This window comes from Gadus morhua, chromosome 5, assembly GCF_902167405.1.
Source record: "Gadus morhua chromosome 5, gadMor3.0, whole genome shotgun sequence".
In the NCBI taxonomy this organism is placed as follows: domain Eukaryota; kingdom Metazoa; phylum Chordata; class Actinopteri; order Gadiformes; family Gadidae; genus Gadus; species Gadus morhua.
In genome coordinates this window covers 18,808,985-18,830,824 of record NC_044052.1, presented here as the reverse complement: position 1 = coordinate 18,830,824, position 21,840 = coordinate 18,808,985, and the positions used below count along the sequence as shown (strand labels likewise).

The window sequence follows — 21,840 nt, the reverse complement described above, 5'->3', positions numbered from 1 at the left end:
GGTACTGTTAGGCTTCTATAAATTCACCAGTTGGTAATCTGACATTTTTACTTTTCACCACTAGGTGGGGCTGTTGAGCTAATGTAAAAGCACCAGTTGGTAAACCTAAACTGTCCACTCTAAACACTGAGGAGAAAAAAAGTTGAACGCTCAGGGATTACAGAACAAGATATTTATCATTCGACAAAGTGCCGAAGTATGTACTCATTGATGTATTTAAAAATAAAACGATAAATACAAACATAAGAACATTATAGAATAACAAATTATTAAAAGTAGCCTTCATTTATTTTTTTTACGAATATACCCATTAATCTATACTAGTATGCATACGACCATTCAAACGGTCTGGTGCACATGGTGCGACCGGACCGTAGGGGGCCAGCGTGGGTCGCGGTGGGTGGCCGGCCTGACCAGTCGACGTCGCGGATACGACTCTTGGTCTCCTCCCCTTCCTCTGCGAGGAGCTTTTCAAAATCCGCTACCAGCACAAGAGGATGCTTCATGCTTCCGCGGACACAAGGCAGTAGTGGCGAAACAACATCGCTAGTGTCCCGGAAAAAAAGAGTCGTGTGAGACACGCCGCCGCCGCCTCCCCTTCCCTAAAACCAGGTTTAATCCGCACTGAAGAGGATTTAAGGACCAACAACTTCCTTCATGGTGAAATGTTGTAAAAAGTTTGCTTTTTTCACTTATCCACGCATCTCCCAATCTCGGTCCAGGCGCAGTCTGGAGCTCAGCCTATTTGGTGAGGATGAAACCGCTTCCGTCGAGTTTTGTGTGTAAACTTTATGGCTTTTTGTGCTCTTTTGTGCGTTATGTTGGTCTGTATTCAACAGTTAGATGAGTTTTTATCAAGCACTGTCCGTTATTTCACGATGGTGGCTGATTAGCTCATTACTTCCAAATGTCCTGGTCAAACGAAACTACATTCGTAATTGAGAAATATTGAATCATGGCCGAATTGCTTGTCTATCAATGTTAACTCCAGTTTAGTATTTAGGTGATTTAAACTCATTTTATACACAACTACCCATTTTGCCCTGTTTAATTGATGCCATGTGTTGAAATTCGATGACTCTTGCTGCACACGTAACGTTAGTTTCAGTATTGCAATGGAAGCGATAGGGCCAATAAAATGCGGTCCCGACGGCCGACCCTTGTCGATTGTGTTTTAATCTCAAGTGTAAGTGAAGGCTGGCCAGGCGGTGCTCGCGGCCGGGGATTAACCTCCCCGCCCTGTCTGCGAGAGCCCACGGCTCCCTGGACGACAGCTGTCACTCAGCTGAGCTCACGAGAACTTCCTGTGACTCAGAAGAAAACAAACACTATCAAATCTCAGTAAAAACTCTTTAAATCGATGGGTATTTGTAAAAATCGATGTCTATAATACAATTCAGGCAAAAAATGATAAATTCTATAACTTTCAAATTCTATATACCGGTAGATAAAATACACTTAACATTGACTCACCATTTTATTTTATCAATACATATCAAAGATACAATTGAGGTTAAAGAGTATTCATTACATTATGAAAGGTACAATTATTAGTTAAGGTCTCTTCAGCTGATTGAGGATTGATATTTTGCATTTGGTTTCTGCAGATGCAAAATAATATTGCATGCTTCAAGCTTCAAGCATCTATTATGTGGTTCAATGGGGGGTCCCAGACTCTGGGGGGGCGGGAGCAGCTGGAGCACGGACATGTTGGGGTGAAGAGGGTGGGGGTGCTAAGATGGATGCGTGCAGGACACGCACAAATGACCCTAAACTGGGTTTAACATTGTGTGTGTGTGTGTGGGTGTGGGTGTGTGTGTGTCATGCTCTTATGTTAATAGCGCAGATCCTGGTGTTTTGTTGTGGACATTTTTCCTTACATTGTTGGTTGTATTCTGCACATTCTGTACATCTTCTTTCTACCTGTCTGTTAGCTCTGAGTCCCACGGCTAACCTTGGCTGTATCTCGGGGCCAACCATGAACCGGTATATATGGAGCTCTCTAGGTCTTTAATTAAGAGTTGGCTAGTGACTATTGGTTATGTGTTTGGAGTTTTAGGCCTTACTGCTTTGCATGGAGCCTCTTGTGCTTCCAGCTGAACTGAAGGGGACAGCTTATTAAGAATAGGAACAGGAAGGCAACATTTCAGCCATAGATGGCAGGGCGAGTGGGACTTCCTCCTATGCTTTGGAGGTTCCTGGAGCTGGTCTGTGCGTTTGAGGTTTGGGTGGATGGGCAGTGCCTCGGTTTAAAGGGGTGTGGGAGACCCGGGTAGATCCGGTCTGTGTTGAGACCCAGGTAGACCTGTTCTTTGTTGGGCTGCTGCCCCTCAGGCTGGCTCTGAGCGCTGCTCTTCGTGGCTCTCATGGCTGCTGTGAAAGGTGTTCAGTATGAAGACACCAATTGAACCCCTCCAGCACCTCTCTGTTGTGGATCTGAAGGGTTCCTTTGTACTCTGGATGTTGTCCACCTATTGGGCAAACGCCTTTGACCAAATCATGAGACCAAACACTTTATACTTTTATCATTTACAACATTAAATGTTTAAAACATTTTCATCACAATACGGGAGCCACACTTGTGTCGTTGTGCGTCCGCTTTATGCAAGCTTTTCTAACTTGCTATAAGGAGGTTGTTGCATCTCTGGTTTGTCGAGGTCGTCGTTCGTCACCATAGAGATGGCCTTCACGCTAGTGTTTTTATCTTGGCCGCCTCCAAATCGAAGTTTTGCTTGTTTTTGAAGAGTGTGAATGTCTTTCCTACCTCATTAATAATATGGGTATAGATTTGACATCCTTTTTGATTATCGTTGACCATTGTCCCTGAGTCCCAGTAGAACGACCACGTTGTTTACAAAATGTTTTAGGAAGGGACGTCAAATGAGTGTTTGGAAAAATCACGGCCTGAAAAATCAAGGAAAAGTCAGAGCGTTGGTCTTCATCATTGTCCCGGGATTTCCGTTCTCAATTGGTCCGATTTTAAGATAATTCTGTCAATTGGGACAATTTCTCAGAAGAAGCAAAGTTTCATGTCATTTTCCATCACAATTTTTCACGACACAAAACCCCAACCTAGCCTGGCATGATGCCTCCCCTTTACCGCACCATAAGGTATTTAGCTGATGTTTTTATCCAAAGCAACTCACAATAAGTACAATTGTCGGACGGAAGAGAGACGGTATATCGCTGTCGATAGAGTAAGGATGTTCATAGAGCCAAGTGCCAACCACAACAACCGCTAGGTTAACCCGTTCCCCGTATACAACCAAGACCGCTAGGGTAAGGTGCTACACAGTGTGTTTACGTGTTTGTTTGTGCCCAGGGCGCTGGGATGGACTCGGAGCCGGACCAGTACGAGGAGCAGCTGAAGGAGGTGTTCGACGGCTTCGACGCCAGCGGCGCCGGCGCCCTGAGCCCCGACGAGCTGGCGGCCCTCTGCTATTCGCTGCAGCTCGGTGAGGCCACGCCCACCCTGCTCGGCACGCTCCTGCAGGACCAGGACCAGGACGGGAGCGGACCCTCCATACGGGTAAGGGCACCCACAGGGGGTGGGAACAGGGGGTGTTTGATTAGCCAATAGGATCAAACGGAGGATGAGGAAGACGGCATTTTGGGGAAAATGTCCCCTGCCCCCCTCTGGCTCTATTTCCATTTATTTAATTTGCGTCACATAAACATTTGACAGAGGTTTTTATTCAAAGTGACTTACGTTAAGTGCATTTGTCAGTAGAAGTGAAACAATATATCACTGACGGTAGAGTCAGGATGTTCATACTAGAACCAAGTGCCAAGCACTACCCACAAAGCAGGCTGCGATTAGCTAGGCTAAGATAGTATTCACTCTTCATTTTGTTGTTATAGAACCATAAAACATCACAGCTCTCCGTTATTTATGTTATTTTTTTATTGTTTTTTGCAGAAACTCGTAAGCGACGCCATCGTTCAGATATTCCATTCCAGCTTCTGGGGCAAAATGGCGGGTAATTAGTGCTGTGCCATCCTCCCTAAGAGGACCCTTTAGGGACTCCATGGAGCCCTCTCTCACCGCTGTCCTTTGTAGCCCTGAAAGCCGCCCTCCAGGTCAGACCTGGACCAGGTGCGGGGCTCCCCCTGCCAGTGGAGCACCCCTCTTGGCTCTCTTTGTGTCTCCAGGCCCTTTGGGTAGCTTTTGTCAGCCTCCTTCCCTGGTTGAAGAGAGAGAGAGAGAGAGGGGGGGGAGGTGTGCGCCTCATCAACCCAGGTGTCTGTCGTCACGACAACCGAGTCGGCTAATCACCATTCTCAAGTGGGTTTGTGGGGGGATCGCCCTCCTGGCTTCTCGATGGCCAGGAGGGATCTGATGGGAGTGGGACGATGTGGGAGAGAAGAGGGTCTGGATAAACGGGGTCCCACATCAAACAAGGCTTTGATGCCTAGTGCTCCTCTACTCTGCTCATGGCTCTCCTGGAAGGTGTGTGTGTGTGTGTGTGTGTGTGTGTGTGTGTGTGTGTGTGTGTGTGTGTGTGTGTGTGTGTGTGTGTGTGTGTGTGTGTGTGTGTGTGTGTGTGTGTGTGTGTGTGTGTGTGTGTTAGGGCTTTGACTTTTGCCCAAAAATCATATTCGAAGTTCGTTTGTTTATTAATATCAATATTCAAATATTTATTAATAATATTTTGATCATTATATGCCTTCAATAAGACCTGGATTGGGCTTCGCAAGGTTTGTTTACCGGCGTTGCGATGGTTACCGGTCCTGCGTGCAACGGTTTATTAGGTTTCTAATAAATCGCTGCCTTATCAATACTTCATTCACTGCCTCTTCCGTGGTCATTACAATATTATGGATAGACTGCGTCGGGTTCTCCGACGTCTGTCCCTCTTGGCCTGCCCATAACAGGTTTGAATATTAAGGGCTGCCTAATATTTGTTAGAATTTTGATTTATTTTTTGATATTCGAATAATGAAGTTCGGAGTGTGTGTGTGTGTGTGTGTGTGTGTGTGTGTGTGTGTGTGTGTGTGTGTGTGTGTGTGTGTGTGTGTGTGTGTGTGTGTGTGTGTGTGTGTGTGTGTGTGTGTGTGTGTGTGTGTCTTCCATACACGTGTTGGTGCGTGGCTATTGTTTCTGACGTTGCCTTTCATTTGGGGGGTTGGATAAGATCAGGGGGGGGTGATCAGCTGGCTAACTGCGTTGTTTCCAACAATGTCAAGTCCCCCTCCCCACACTCCCGGCCCCCCCACGTAACCCAAAGTGGTCCCCCCCCCCGGGGACACAAAGGAAACCTCCGTCTCCTGTTCTCCACTGAGCAGCTGTTGATTCAAGAGGAGGGTGACCTCCCATCTCCACCTCTCCCCCACCCCCCCTCGCTCAACCCCCTGCCCCCCCCCCCCCCCCCAAACCCGTCCAGACGTCCACACGGCGACCCCTCCCAGCGCCGTGGGACGGCAAGCGAGTGAATCAAATCTTTGGAATTTGATGAGCTTTATTTTTGGGGGGTTTCCTGTGTTGACTGCAGGCTGAAGGAAAGATGTTGTGGTTCGCTTTGTTAACATGGTGCTACACTCGTTCTATTAGGTGTGCATTATATTTGCATTTAGCAGACGCTCATATCCAAAGCGACTTACAATAAGGGCATTTGTCAGAGGAAGAGAAACAACGATATATCGCTGTCGGTACAGTCAGGATGTTCATAGAACCAAGTGACAAGCACCAACAATTGCTAGGTTGACCCATTCCCTCTATCCAATAACAATAGCTAGAATAAGATCCTAGACGATGCTAATTACTATTCTTAAGTGCAAGGACGTACAACATACAATAAATGCGTAAGAGTGTTGTGGGGAGGGTAAGGGGGGAGGCTATGCCGAGATCAGGTGAACTTGTATGCATGTCTTCCTATACAAGGTAGGTAGGGGGGGCAGGGTTGGATTGAGGCGCTTCAACTACCAGCACAAAGGGGACTGGATTTCGATCCCAGCCCATCGCCTCCATTCTCTGGAAGTCTCTTGAGATGACGGCGTCTTCTAAATGACCAAATGTACCCGTTCTTATGATCCACGCCCTGTCGTTGTCTCCAGGTCGACTTCCACCAGTTCAAGAACGCCCTGATCCAGGTCCTCTCCTCCACCATGGCTAGCTCACCCACCCAGTGCCCCAGCACAGCACCTGTACCCCCTCCCCCAGCAGGTAAGAGGGGCCCTCCCGACTCGCATCGCTACCGAACCTCCAGCCCGAGCTACACATGGATAGATGGGTACCTTATTGATCCCCAGGGGAAATTCAGAGTCACATTAGCTTGAACACGACACACAAAGCATACACATACAACATAAACAAAATGATAAAATAAAATAAAGAATCCGCATGGATAATAAAAGATATGCTGAGGTGCTCTTGGTTAATGCGTGTCATGAAGGTAGTGCAAATAAGTATGTACAGCAGTGCAGGGACCAAATCTAGAAGCCAGCATTAAATATGTACAATAAAAAGGAATAATGCATATTAATATGCAAGCGTATGAATAATTTAAAAAGTAAATCATTGCTACATGGGTACACGCGAGCTAACCAAGCATCACCGTCGGCCATGTTGCTGATGGTCATCGGGGAGTAAATGTCAACATTAATCATTCAGCAAAGAATAAAAATTCAGTAATAAAGGTTTTACCGTCAATGTCGATAAGCTGGCTCAGTAAAAGAAGCGTGTTGAGAGCGAAGGGGTCTTGTCTAGAGGGGCACACAGACTGCTGTTGCAGAGAAGATGACATTCTTTCATTCCCGATTCCTGAACTTGAGTATCGGCCAATACGGAGGGTATACAGATACAGCATCCAGCGTTGCAAATGCTAATAGCTCTTGTTCTTATTGAAGGGTTCTCTTACGATGCCAGCAATGTATAGTCTGTTTACTTGCAAGATCATTTGCATCAATAATCTATTATTAGAATAATAAATTAGTATCCTTTTAGTTAAGTGTAAGCATCCATGTTTTTCAGACTTAATAGCTCAAACCCACGTAGGTCGATGATGACCCGTTTCCTTTGCCTGACTTTCCTTTCCGACCATTAACGAACGCAGCATAACATCGGACGTCATGTGACGGTATCGGATCAGTGAATATAGACCTTCGTACTCGCCGATACCCAATACTGCATCTTGGGCAGTATTGGAGGAATTTCCGATACTGGTATCGGAACAGCTCTCTGCTAAGTTAGCGAGCCTGACCACCAAACCGGAACGCCAGTCTGCCTCGCAGCCTGTTAGCAAACTCATTGACAACAGCGACGGCCTGTTCCAGATCAGACAAGAGGATCAGGATCTAAATACTCATACAGGCAGCAGAACGCTAGATCTACTGTAGAGCATGAAGCCTCACCCCCACCTAGTCCTTATACAGGCCCTCCAAACCCACCTTTTTAGGATCGCTTTCAGCATAACCTTCTTTCATAACCTTCTTCCCTTCTCTCCCCGTCCTCCTTTAAAGTTGTTTTACTAATATACGTTCTTATTAATTAATTAATTAATTAATTAATTAATCTTGTTATTTTATTTTGTGTTCACTTTGTAAAGCCTCTTTGAATATTTAGAAAAGCGCTATATATATTGAATGTATTGTTGTTATTATTATTATTATTATTATTATTATTAATGAGGTGTATCTGAGATCAATGCCAGTAGTTATGTTTACGTTTCCCTAGCGATCGTTGCTGTGCATTCATGTGTATTTCCTGAAGGACCTCTCCACTTCAGGTGTCACTGGTTTGTTTTGGGTGTCTGCGTTGTGCCAGTACGCACCGGTCTGGGCTGGGCTCCCCTGGTGATGCTGATTGTCAACGGACACCGCGCAGATTAGAGAAGGCATAATAAGGGCATGGAAACGCCTCACACGCCGGCAGTCTGATGCCGCAGGGAATTGGGGCCGTGTGTTTGGGGTCTGCAGCTGAACTCTATTGTTCTACTCTACTAATATACTGTAGATATGTATTTTCTGTAGTGAGATGTCATGGGCAGATATATGGTAAATGGACTGCATTTATGAAGCGCCTTTCTAACCAGTTTCATCGTAAAGCGCTTTACGATATTGCCTAACATTCATACCCGCATTCACTCACTCACTCACTCATTCACACATGCATGGAGTCAACCCTGCAAGGCGACATGCAGGGTTGCCAAGACACATGGGGGTGTGTCTTGCTCAGGGACACCTCTGCACTCAGCTAGAAGGAGCCGGGGATCGAACTAGCAACTAGCAACCTTCCGGTTACCATTCGACCTGCTCTACCCCCTGAGCCTCATGCCTCCCCTCCCCATATATTTTCTGTGAGTGAGTAGTCATGGTCAGTTGCATGGATACATCTACACACACGCTTTTAATGTGATAATATTCGATGAAGGAAAGATAGAATTAGTTCCAGTGAACGACTGTTTGTTGTGACCAAAACAAAAGGGAAGAGGGTTTTATTTTATGAGGGTGTTTTTGGGGAAGTGCTTGAGGGAAGTTGAAAGAATGAACGGCCACCATTTTGTTTTAATTTACCTTCATGTTCTAGGTTCCATTTTAAGAACTCTTCTGTTGTTCCAAACGTCGCTCTGTCTGCCCTCCCTCTCTTCCAGAGTCTCACCATTCTGTGGTCCAAACATCTCTCCCTGCCTGTCCCTCTCGCCGCTCTAACTATTCTGTGGTGAAAACGTCTCCCTCTAATCCAGGCTCTCACTATTCTGTGGTCCAAACATCTCTCTGCCTGGTCTTCGCATCCAGAGGCTCACTATTCTGTGGTCCAAACATCTCTCTGCCTGGTCTTCTCATCCAGAGGCTCACTATTCTGTCGTCCAAACATCTCTCTGCCTGGTCTTCTCATCCAGAGGCTCACTATTCTGTGGTCCAAACATCTCTCTGCCTGGTCTTCGCATCCAGAGGCTCACTATTCTGTGGTCCAAACATCTCTCTGCCTGGTCTTCTCATCCAGAGGCTCACTATTCTGTGGTCCAAACATCTCTCTGCCTGGTCTTCTCATCCAGTATCTCACTATTCTGTGGTCCAAACATCTCTCTGCCTGGTCTTCTCATCCAGAGGCTCACTATTCTGTGGTCCAAACATCTCTCTGCCTGGTCTTCGCATCCAGAGGCTCACTATTCTGTGGTCCAAACATCTCTCTGCCTGGTCTTCTCATCCAGAGGCTCACTATTCTGTGGTCCAAACATCTCTCTGCCTGGTCTTCTCATCCAGAGGCTCACTATTCTGTCGTCCAAACATCTCTCTGCCTGGTCTTCTCATCCAGAGGCTCACTATTCTGTGGTCCAAACATCTCTCTGCCTGGTCTTCTCATCCAGAGGCTCACTATTCTGTGGTCCAAACATCTCTCTGCCTGGTCTTCTCATCCAGAGGCTCACTATTCTGTGGTCCAAACATCTCTCTGCCTGGTCTTCTCATCCAGAGGCTCACTATTCTGTGGTCCAAACATCTCTCTCTCCTCTCTCCAGACTCTCCGGAGATCCAGCCCAAGTTCATGAAGGGCAGCAAGCGATACGGCCGTCGCTCCACCCCCGAGTTCTCGGAGCCTCTCCTGGATTATTCCCAGGCCTTTTCGAGTTGGAATGCTGTGGAGGAGAACGCCGGGGACGACGACGACGACGAAGACGAGGAGTCCGCCGTTCCGAGGAAGCGGGAGGTGGGCGGAGTCTAGGCTGTTCTACAATGCTGTTCTTTTTTTTTTTTAAGCGTAACCCCTAATTCAACGATTTTATTTAGTTTTTATTTTATTTAGTTTTATTTAGATTAGACTAGGTAAATCATGTAAATCAGATCTAGATAATGTAAAATATCAAATATTTTGTCCCCCAATATTGTCTTAAAGTTGAGCGGACATCATCTTGATGAAAATAACTAAAACATATTTATCAGATTGATATTAATTAATGTCACGATAAGGTGTCTAGTGTTATGTGTGTCGAGGGTGGCTGGTGTCAGACCGGAGGCTAGCCCTGAGCTGAATTCTTGCTGTTTCATCTCACGTCACCGTGCACTAATTCAGACTCAAGGACACATGCTGGTCTTATCTCCTGCTGTGCTGCAGTCCACACACACACACACACACACACACACACACACACACACACACACACACACACACACACACACACACACACACACACACACACACACACACACACACACACACACACACACACACACACACGCGAGGACAGGCTTATTCTGGGCTTATCACGTTGGAGGGTTTACAGGCCCGGTCGTGAGGCGTAACCTAGGCGATGGTAACCCTGCAGGTCATGAGTATCTCTGTTGGTTACGTGGAGTCGCAGAGCGAATAGCCTGTAAACCTCATCCGGAAAACATGGTGAGGTTGACATGCCTCTTCTGTATGTCCAGTGACCATTGTGCTTAAGTTTTTATTAAAAACTTTACCCCCAACCCCCCTTAGCTGGTTCCTTGTAGGGCTTTGACTCCGAACTTCGTTATTCAAATATAATTTGAATATCAAAAAATAAATCTTACTGAAGGTCTTACTGAAGGCATTTAATGGTCAAAATATTATGAATACATATTTGAATATATTCTAATATTAATATTGATAAACAAACGAACTTCGAATATGATTTTTGGGAAAAAGTCAAAGCCCTAGTTCCTTGTGGGTCGGGTTCGCCCCCCCCCCCCCCCCCCCCCCCAGGGCGGACCATCTGAATAGGCCTGGGCGATATGGCTGAAGACGCATCACGATGTAACTTGATCATATGGATGGATATCGATAACTATTGATCCTTTTAATGACCTCAACAGACTAGGAATTACCATGCTGGATTTAAACACTGCTGTTTAACACTTAATATGACCTTCAACTGTTCTTCATTGATAAATACTAGAATGTCGAAACAACGATGAAAAACACTAAAATATTGTTAATAAGTATGGAACCGTGTTTGGGTACCAAACCCAGCTGCTTGATTCGGTGGTGCAGTCTCTTATTGATATATATTGAGCATGTTTTAAATTGATATTGATCCAAAGTCTATCACGGTGTGATAATTTATTGTTTTAGTGCCCAGGCCTACGTATGAATCATTTGAAACACTCGACTGGCTGGTTACAGTTTCGTATTGGCGGGAAAACCAGTGATTTGGCTGGATTTGTAGTCGACCCGGCTCTTAAAGTGTTGCTTCAGGCTGGTTTGACTTGTGAGAGAAGAAGGCTGCTTTGTTTTGTTTTGTCTGTGATTTTGAGACTTTGGAGACGGACTGACTTGTCTCTGAAGTTGATTTGTATGCGCAGCCAGCATCCGGGAGAATACAGGCTTTGGTTCTAGAATCAACAGTTTGTATCGCTTGGAATCCGCAGATCTCCGTTTTATGAGTGTATCGCCTGTCTGGGGGGCGGCCTCTCAGGCCAGGGTGAACAGCCAGGCTATCTGACGCTACAGCCAGGGTGATCTAGGAGGCCTACAGCCAGGCTATCTGACGCTACAGCCAGGGTGATCTAGGAGGCCTACAGCCAGGCTATCTGACGCTACAGCCAGGGTGATCTAGGAGGCCTACAGCCAGGCTATCTGATGCTACAGCCAGGGTGATCTAGGAGGCCTACAGCCAGGGTGATCTAGGAGGCCTACAGCCAGGCTATCTGACGCTACAGCCAGGGTGATCTACGAGGCCTACAGCCAGGCTATCCAACACTCCAGACCTTAACTCAGCGAGCCCCCGGCAGTCCCTCTGACAGGACCAGCGTGGTTCTCCCAGATTTATAACACAGACGGACAAAGACTCCAACTGGCCTGGCCATGTGGATGATGATGATGATGATGATGATGTTGATGAGGGGGGTGCCCAGATGCAGAGAGAGAGTGGGGGGGGGGGGGGGACAGAAGTGTGTCCCAGGGCAGTGACTTATCTAGAAGACGCCGGGTGGGGGGGGGGGGGCAGGGAGAATGATACCGGACGGGCAGATGGGTATGGGTCAGAGGGCTGGGCGGGGGGCAGGGAGGTAGTATCGCCGTGGAAACGACAATGATGTGGGGGTGTGAAAGGGGAACAATGAGGTATGGGGAGAGGGGTGGGCATGAACGGATGCCTAAACAGCCACATTAGAGTCCCCATCTGCCCCTCTTCATTCCCTCACAGCCACAGACCCCCCCCAAACCCCCCCCCCCCCCCCCCCCCCCCACTCACACAATAGGCATCCGGGCTGTGATTGGTCAGGATCGCGAGGGGTCAACGCCTCCACAAATTCTTGCTCTGCCTCCTTTTTGTTTTAAAGCACGCTTGTGGAGGGTTGAAGGAAAACACGTTTGACTTTGCTGTACGATTCAGCGGGGAAAACGTGAGCTTCTCACAGTTTTAATTGGGAATTCCTTTTCTCACAAACCCCCGTCCCCCATCAAAATATGAATCAGCCCGTGTGAGATTAGTTTAAATTCTTGATTCAGCAGCGTGTGCCGGTACTGGCACTGGTAGTCCTCTTTAAAGGTTCTACCCTGCAGCTGTGGGGATTACTGTGAAGCCGGGTCACCGAGCAGCACACGAGGCCGGGACACGGTCCGATACCTCGCATCGTCATGCTCCCTTTGTAGCCACTACTTTTTAATTTGACCTCTGACCCTCCCATGGGCCCGTGCCGCCACAATAGGCTCTGTTGTGCTCTCTATGTCCAGCCCCACCCCCCTTCCATTCACACACCCGTCTCAAGTCTTGACGGGGGTTTGAGCGAGTGCTTGGTGAAACAGCTGACTCTCACCCGTGACTGTGTCCACGCCGCTGCCGCAGATGCCACCATGTTGATCTCGCACATAAAATGCATATCAATAAAGTTTTTTGTTTTTAATTTTTTTAAATTAATTTAATTTTTTTTTTTTTAATTTTTCTTTTTGGCTGTGTTTTATAATAGTCTCTGTCTCTGTCCCTCAGCGCTGTGACCCAGTGCATGAAACCAGCATGGAGGAGTACGAGGCTGAAGGTATGTTGGTTTAGTTTCTAATCCCCTCCCTGGTTATGGACTCCAGATCCTAACCATGTTTTGTATTTTTTATCCATTCCACCAAGCTTTATTGAGGGCGCGCTTTACACACAACAGGGCGATATACGAAACGATGAACCATAATGATGACCAGAGCGTCTCCCTGCTGTTCTCCTCAGGCACGATGACCCTGTGGAACCCCGACGAGCCCACGACCCCGCGGGGGTCCGTGTCCGGGGGGCCCCTGTCCCTGCACCTGGAGCTCCGGCTCCAGGAGGCCTGCGACGATCTGGGCCTGCCCGCCGACGGCCCCGCCGGCCTGGCTGACCTGCTGGGCCTCGCTGACCGCCTGGGACTGGAGGTCAGCCCTCTCTCACTCAATGACTGGTTATTCATCGCCGGGCACCTGGTTTACAGACCTCTGAAGAATGGGCGGGACTCCGAGGCTCCGGTTCCCTCAGTGGCATTAATAATCGTTGACTACTTTAACGGCACTGCCAACCCAAAAACCCAGTCGAAACTAGATGGAAAAAGTGTAGTTCAAAACCCAACGCAGCTTTTGCATCTTTGCCACCTTGTTTGTTACGTACGATCATTAAAAAGAAAACATGTTACTTCCCATAGACATTTGTACGACGGAGTATTAGGGCCAAACATGAAAAAGAAAAAAAAATTTTTTGCCGTGAGGTGATTAAAGTCGACACGTCGACTAGTAACACTTGTGTTCAGGTCCTCCTCCTGAACAGACAAAGTTTTCCGCACAACCTTTTCAGCGTCCTTACACTAATCACCACACTGTGGTTCTGCGCTAAAACAGCGAGGATCTCTTTATTGTTAAACCCGATTCTGAAATACAATTTTACCAAATTATCTACACAAGCCATTGGATCAGTGCAGGCCCTGTGGAGCGGTTGCTATCCCTCCCAACTAATTTCAACTGTATTCTCGAAATTTCGAGTTTAATGTCGACATGTTGACTTTAAAGTCGGCTTATCGACTTTGATCTCTTCACGGCAAAAATATATTTTTTCTTCGTGTGTGGCTCTAATACTCCGTCGTACATTTGACCGAGGGAACTGGGAGGTTCAGAGGCGGGACTTATTCTTCAGATGTCTATTTTGTTGTATTTTAATTTTTGCATGGGAATCAGAACTTGACGTCATTTTATGTGGCGCTTTGATTCGGGTGCGGTGGCCTGGGTGTTTGACTCCCAGCCCAAAAGGTTCTGGGTTTGACTCCCAACGTTTCATGCCGAGTTCACTGATGGTTGCTTTTGGATCATAGAGTCCGTTCGGTTCCGTTAGGAAGCCGGGAGAGGGGCAGGGCCTCTTGCTCAACGGCGTAAACAATGTGGACGATGGGGTTCGAACCCTGAACCTTTCGGCTTGATGTCGACCCCCCCACACCACGAGACCATCCTTTTTATTGATATACTGTCCTGTTGTTTCAATGGAGCCCTAACCAAAGCCCTTCCGGGTTGTGTTGCCCAGGTAACGGGGGACGTGATCCAGAGCGTGCGGGAGGCGGGGGGGGAGGTGAACGTGAGGGAGTTTGTGGGCAGGGTGGTGGCACACAGCCAGCCGCCGACCCCCTCCTCCTCCACCCCCTACCGACAGCTGAAGAGACTCCACTCCACCCAGGTGGGCCCTCGCTCCGTCACCCACCGTCCGAATACACAGCCCGCTTACACAGCCCGCTTACACCATCCCCTTACACCATCCCCTTACACCATCCCCTTACACCAACCCCTTACACCAACCCCTTACACCATCCCCTTACACCCACCACTTACCCTAGGAGCCGAGTCCACCCAGGCCGTATCCTGACTCGTACGCTCGAGATATCTCTACGACGGCTACCTAATAATGAATTCTATATATTTACTGTATTTGATTACGGTAAATATAGATAGTCTTATTAGAAAAATGAGTGTCTCCCTCAAGGACAAACTAACCCTAGCACGTCATAGGGTTTAGAGATTCAATGAGGTGTTTTAGGACCGGTAAACACAAATGGGCTTTCCAGTATTTCCTTCTGAAAGGTCCATGACCAACCAGTACATTTTCTAAAGGCGTCATGTATTACATAATATTGTTTTGGTCAACAACAGTCTCCATAAGGTGTTCTCTTGTTTAAAACCCTCCTCCTCCTCCTCCTCCTCCTCCTCCTCCTCCTCCTCCTCCTCCTCCTCCTCCTCCTCCTCCTCGTCCTCCTGACTGTCCTCGTCCTCCTCCTCCTGACTGTCCTCGTCCTCCTCCTCCTGACTGTCCTCGTCCTCCTCCTCCAGCCCTTTGACGAGGCGGGCCGGCGTATGACCATGCCCTCGTTGATGACCAGCTCCATCGGCCTGCGTCTCTTCTCCACGCTGGACGACGGGACAGGCCACGCCCCCGTGGAGAACCTGCTGGACGCCTGGTTGGGCGAGGGCATCGAGAACACGTCCGATATCCTCAAGGTGCGGAGGCGGCCATTTTGGATTAGGTTCTGGTGTTTGGGGAGGATCTGGTGTCGGGGACGGTTGGTCATTGGACGGTTGGTCATTTGACAGTTTATCTTCTGTCAGTTGACAGTTTCTCAACCATTTGGATGATTTCAGCTAAATAGTGTCTCAACAACACTGCTATATGTATGTATGCCAGAAGACATAACAATGGAAGGCCTATGACAAAGATAAGGGGTTATGGTTATGTATAAGATAAAATGTACGTTGTTAATCCCAGACTGGAAATTCGAAATATATAAAATATGAACTATTAACTTCAAGTAAAACCTAAAAGATGAAGCAAAATAAAAAGGACATCTGCTAAGGATAACTTTTGATCACCAAGATGAGGGTTCTCCTCAGAACGCTGAAGCTGTGACCCCCCCGTCTGTGAGCAGGCTCTGGACTTCAGCCTGGAGGGCCGGGTGAACCTGGGCCAGCTGACCTCTGCCCTGGAGAACGAGCTGCTGGTCACCAGGAACGGCCTCCACCAGGCCGCCCTGGCCAGCTTCAAGGCCGAGATCAGACACCTGCTGTGAGTCCTGAAGCCTGGAGGAGGCCTGGGACCTTGGGGGGGGGGGGAACACGAGTACGGTACCAATGTAAATACGGTGAAAGCTGCGGTGGTATCTCGCTTAAGGATGCCTAGATGTAGGCAGTCGACATCGGGGTATCGAACGCAGAACCTTTCCGACACCCTAACCACTACTTCTCCAAGAGCCGTGGCATTCCCAGCCTGTGTATAAAATAAGTTTCCTAGAATTTATTTTGTGGTGAAACCAAAACCTTAAAAAATTAGAATCTCAAGACCAGAAATCAATGTGGGGAAACCGGAATCATGTTGTCTGAGGACCTTGGGGATTGAACCCGGGACCTTAACGAGCCCCCCCCCCCCCCTCCCCTCCAGGGAGCGCCTGGACCTGGAGCTCCAAGAGAAGGAGAGGCTCCTGCTGGACCTGGAGACGGCCGAGAGGCTGAAGAGCCAGCTGGCTGCTGAGGTGGACGAGAACCACGCCAGCATCGAGCACTCGCACCACCTCAACCTCAGGTACATTACCTCAACCTCTGGTTACACCACCTCAACCTCAGGTACATTACCTCAACCTCTGGTAACACCACCTCAACCTCAGGTAGCAGCACCCAATCTCACACCACCTCACCCTCACTAAACCTCCGACTCAGAGAGGAGGTCTTGCATTATGATAATGGGCCTGAATCTTGTTAACAAAGAGACTGAGACGTTGTTAACAAACAAACCAATCAGAATGCACATGGTCCCGCCCTGAGCCTCGTCTCTGATTGGTTGAATGTGTTCTGTGCCTACAGGAAGCTGGAGCAGGAGCACAAGGAGAAGCTGGGGGCGGTGCGGTCCGTCCTGCTGACGGAGTTGGACCAGATCCAGCAGCAGGCCAGCCTGCAGAGGGAGGAGCTGGAGGCGGAGCTGGAGAAGACCAGGGCGGACGAGTCCTTCATGAGGGACCACCTGTCCATCTCCATCAGGGTACGTACGACCACCTCCGTCACCGTACACGGACCACCTGTCCATCAGGGTACATACGACCACCTCCGTCACCGTACACGGACCACCTGTCCATCAGGGTACATACGACCACCTCCGTCACCGTACACGGACCACCTGTCCATCAGGGTACGTAGAACCACCTTCGTCACCGTACACGGACCACCTGTCCATCAGGGTACATACGACCACCTCCGTCACCGTACACGGACCACCTGTCCATCAGGGTACATACGACCACCTCCGTCACCGTACACGGACCACCTGTCCATCAGGGTACGTAGAACCACCTTCGTCCAGGTTCTCTGTTCATTGCGTGTGGTTCCTGTCCGTGTTCCCCTGTAGGAGAACCGGCGTCTCGAGTCGGAGGTTCTGGAGGGGAGCGAGCAGCTAGCAACGGCCCAGGTCCAGATCTCCAAGCTCCAGGCCAGCTTGGAGAACGTCCTCCGAGAGAAGGTACCGCGGAACGGCGGGTTCCTCACACCCTGCGCCGGTGTTCTGCTGCTGCCTGGTGTTTATTGGGTCGTGTTCTCGAGCTACGCCTGAACTCACCGTCACTGTAACACAGGAAATACATATTCTGAAAAATTCAGTCCCCAATTCTCATTGTTAAAGTACAATTCCTTTTTAAGATACTTACATTATTAAACCCAGACTGAGACGAGAAACATGAGAGTAAGGACAATTTGACAGGTGTTCTGTGCAGATGTATAAGGTACAATACATGTGTGTAATGTATGCATAACGTATACCTGTGCGTTTGTAATCTTGGCGTTAAGCTTCCATGCATCCATGCACTCCGACTTGGTGGCTCGAGTGCACGTATGTCGGTTATGACGTGTTTCCCATTCCGACTACCCACCTCCGACCCGTTAACGAACCCAGCATAATTTCACCACACGTGTTTGTGATGTCCTCCGCCGCGGTAGTAAAGGATCTAGTCATGTGATGGTGTCGGGTCGGCCCATAGACTCTCCTACTCATCGATACCCGATACTGAATTTTAGGCAGTATCAGAAGTCATTTCCGATACTGGTATCGGCAGAACTCTAGTATTGTGTGTATACATATATATAACCTATACCTGTATAGTAAAGTACTTGTGTGTGCTTGCCCTCAGATGGGCGACCAGGACCCAGGAGGTGTGGAGCTGTTGCAGCAGGAGGAGCGATTCAGACAGCTGTGCAGCGGCTATGAGACTCAGTGCAGAGTATGTCTCCTGATCACTGATCAAACCCTAACCCTATTATTACATCTGTTATAGTTATCATTATTATAGGTAGTGTTTTTAGTTTTTCACCTGTTAATCACTATTATTGCACCTATTTATAGATCAGTATTCGAACACTAGCTCTTATTCACTATTACTTAATCTATTTATCGATCAGTATTCGAACACTAGCTCTTATTCAGTATTACTTACCGGTAATCTATTTATCGATCAGTATTCAAATTCTAGCTATGAATCACTATTATTTAATATCTATACAAATTTTAATTATAATTCTCTACTCACTACTCAGTATTATTCAACCTATTAAACATTAGTTTTTAATCACTATTATTTAATCTATTCAAAAATGAGTTTTCAGTGACTATTGCTTTTGGAGTTAACATATATTCTGACACCATCACTAATTTTGTCAGACTATATACTCTATATATTTTTGGAATGCGCCCCATGTTGACTATGTTTCTATGCATGTGCTTGGTAACGTGTGTGTCACATGCGTGTAGCTTAACATGTGTGTAGCGTAACATGTGTTTAACATGCGTGTCACATGTGTGTAGTGTAACGTGTGTAACGTGCGTGTCACCTGTGTGTAGTGTAACATGTGTGTAACGTGCGTGTCACATGTGTGTAGTGTAACATGCGTGACACATGTGCAGTGTAACGTGCGTGTCACATTTGTGCAGTATAACGTGTGTGTAACATGCGTGTCACATGTGTGCAGTGTAACATGTGTGTAACGTGCGTGTCACATGTGTCTAGTGTAACGTACGTGTCATGTGTGTAATGTAACGTGCGTGTCACATGTGTGTAGTGTTACATGTGTGTAACGTGCGTGTCACGTGTTGAGCAGTGTAACATGTGTGTAACGTGCGTGTCCCGTGTTGTGCAGTGTAACATGTGTGTAACGTGCGTGTCCTGTGTTGTGCAGTGTAACATGTGTGTAACGTGCGTGTCACATGTGTGTAGTGTAACATGTATGTAGTGTAACGTGTGTGTAACTCGCGTGCTGCGTGGGCCTCCAGGAGCTGCAGGACCGTATCGATGAGCTGCAGGCGGAGCAGGCCCTGCAGCGCCTGGGCAGGCGGTCCCAGGCCTGCAGCCAGCCGCTGGCCGACCACATGGAGTCGGAGATGGAGTCCCAGAGCCCGGGCATGGAGTCGGACCCAGGTACGCCACAGTCACACACCGCGCCTAACGGCCTGTCGTCGGTGTGGTGCTTTTCACATGCTTTGGAGGTTTTTTTGAAGGTTCAAAGGACTGATTGTAACATTTAGGAAAGACGTATTCTGTCCGCTGGTCTTTTTTTTTCTTCGTTTCCCAGCACACAGCATTCAGGCATTTGGTTTGTGTCTACGTTAACAGATTTACTGACATGAAAACCAACCGGTTATCACACGTCTAGGGAAGCTAGGGAGTTCCTGTCAGCTGCTAAGACAGTCCAAACAGAAGGGGTTAAAGGTTTTTGGTTCAAACCTTCATGTTCGCAGCCTGGTGCAAGAACCCCTTAACCCGACATGTTGCTTAGAGACGTGGATTGAATTGATTTAAAAATATTTTTATTTAGAACAAGAAAGAACATAAGATAAGCTATTATAAACAATAAAAAATAATGATGAAATGAGTGAAGAGTTACAATTAGGTTATATTTACAAACGATGAAAAACCACAAATGAAAAGAAAACCTTCTAATACTTGCTCGACCGGTTCCAAAAGGGTTCAGAAGAAGAAAATGGTAGTATAGACGTGTGTAAAGCAGTGTAAATACCGTTGTGAACCTGTGTCTGACCCAGGGCTGGGCACGGAGGAGGGCCAGCCCTTCAACATGAGCCTGGAGGCGGAGCTGATGCTGGAGCAGCTGAAGGAGCAGCACAGTCGGCGGGTGGAGGACCTGCAGGCCCAGCTGGAGAGCAAGGTGAGCCCGGGGCGGCCATGTTGGATCAGGCTACCCAACCCAAGACGATCCTGGCATGTAGCATGTCTCATAGAGTTCATCTGTTGTTTTGAAGTAATATCTTGTTCTTGTCGTCATTGATTGACTAATAAGGTTGTAGTGGTTCCTGTCCTAAATCTTAAATACATTGAATTTCTTTTTATGTTTGCCTTTGTTTTCTTTAACTTTTAACTTTTATTTTACGACAATGTTCCGTCTGGTTCCTCCGACGCTCTCAGATCCAGGAGCTGGACCAGAGGGTGGAGGAGGAGCGGACGGCCCACCAGGGCCAGCAGGCCTCCACCACCTCCCTGCACCAGGAGGAGGTGGAGGCCCTCAGGGAGCAGATGGCCCGCCTCCAGGCTCAGGCCGGGGTCTTCCAGGGCCAGCTGGAGCAGGCCGCGCTGGAGCGGGACGGCCTGGAGAGGAGGCAGGCGGAGGAGAAGGAGCGGCTGGAGCTGCGGCAGGAAGAGGAGGTGGCCGCCCTTCGGCAGCGCCTCCTGGAGGCCCACACCCAGGCCTCGGACCTGGAGGAGCAGCTGGCGGCGGCGCTGGAGGAGGCGCGGCGGGCGGAGGAGGTGGAGGAGCTGAGGAGATGCCACGCCCAGGAGCTGGGGCTCCTCCAGGAGACGCAGGAGGCGCGGCTGGAGGAGGAGAGGAGGCGAACGCGGGAGGAGGTGCGGCTGCTGGAGGCGACGGCGCGGGAGGAGGAGGAGCGCCGGCGCCTGGACCACGAGGAGGAGCTGGGCGCCCGGCTGGAGGAGGCGCGGCTGAGGTCCGAGGAGGAGAAGGAGGCGCTGGGGGAGAGGCTCGCCGAGGAGTGGCGCAGCGAGAGGGCCGCTCTGGAGGAGCAGAGCGACCAGACCCTGCAGGAGGTGCTGGAGGCGGGCATGCTGCGGCTGGTCAAGGAGCAGGAGGAGAAGGAGAGCCGGCAGAGGGCGGGCTGGGAGGAGGAGCGCGGCCGGCTCCAGAGGTCCCAGGAGGAAGCGCTCCTCGCCGTGTTGGCCAAGGAGCGCCTGAAGCTCCAGGAGCAGCAGGAGCAGAGGGAGAGGAGGATGAGGGAGGCGTGGGGGGAGGAGAAGCTGCAGCTGGAGGAGGACTACGAGGGGATGCTGCAGGAGAGGCTGAAGGAGGAGAGGGAGAAGGCGGAGGAGGGGAAGGAGGAGGAGGAGAGGCGCTTCGAGAGGATGCTGAAGGAGGAGACCTCTCGGCTGGAGGAGCGGCACAGGGAGGCGCTGAAGGAGCTGAGCGCCCGCCACGGGGAGGAGCGCGAGGAGCTGGGCGGCGCCTTGGACCGGCTGCGGGAGGAGGTCGTCCAGGAGAGGTGAGGATCTGAACAATTATTAACGTTAATAACGTTCTATCATAAATTATTGTCATTTGGATGCGACCGATCTGTTGGACGGTTCTACTTCTGCTAAATAATCAGAACATTCCAGGAGAGATTGTTGGAGTATTTCTATGTTTGTATTTGTCCTCACAGTGCTTTATATCCCAAAGTAAAATACTAGATAAATGAACACGGGAAACTAAATGATTGTTGGTTCAAAAACAGCGGTCGGCCCTATGAGCCGATTTCACCCACGGGTACGACTTTTCTTTGCTCCTTTAAACCTTGCGTTCCCACTTTGTGAGTGACAGGCACAATAGACGAGCAAAGGACTGCGCTTTTGAATGCAAATGCATTTTGAACCGTTGCGGAGAATTAAGAGAACGAGAGAGAGCGAGAGAGAGAGAGAAAC

General features: G+C 48.8%; 1 protein-coding gene across 4 annotated transcripts in view; it reads left to right on the top strand.

Annotated features, from left to right (window-relative positions):
* The first annotated feature begins 380 nt into the window (after positions 1–380).
* nin (ninein (GSK3B interacting protein)) overlaps positions 381–21,840 on the top strand; it is a 34,593-nt gene continuing 13,133 nt past the window's right edge. Inside the window, exons 1-16 of one of the 4 annotated variants that reach the window (XM_030356818.1) lie at positions 381–748; positions 3,323–3,529; positions 6,055–6,163; positions 9,456–9,643; positions 12,885–12,933; positions 13,113–13,294; positions 14,424–14,573; positions 15,221–15,388; positions 15,814–15,950; positions 16,323–16,463; positions 16,742–16,916; positions 17,280–17,390; positions 18,055–18,144; positions 19,191–19,335; positions 19,959–20,080; positions 20,338–21,422. In XM_030356818.1, coding sequence (XP_030212678.1) covers positions 3,332–3,529; positions 6,055–6,163; positions 9,456–9,643; positions 12,885–12,933; positions 13,113–13,294; positions 14,424–14,573; positions 15,221–15,388; positions 15,814–15,950; positions 16,323–16,463; positions 16,742–16,916; positions 17,280–17,390; positions 18,055–18,144; positions 19,191–19,335; positions 19,959–20,080; positions 20,338–21,422 — 3,050 coding nt within the window. In that variant the 5' untranslated portion in view covers positions 381–748; positions 3,323–3,331. The remainder of the gene's footprint in view (positions 749–3,322; positions 3,530–6,054; positions 6,164–9,455; positions 9,644–12,884; positions 12,934–13,112; positions 13,295–14,423; positions 14,574–15,220; positions 15,389–15,813; positions 15,951–16,322; positions 16,464–16,741; positions 16,917–17,279; positions 17,391–18,054; positions 18,145–19,190; positions 19,336–19,958; positions 20,081–20,337; positions 21,423–21,840) is intronic. The other 3 variants (XM_030356821.1, XM_030356819.1, XM_030356820.1) reach the window with 3 other exon arrangements.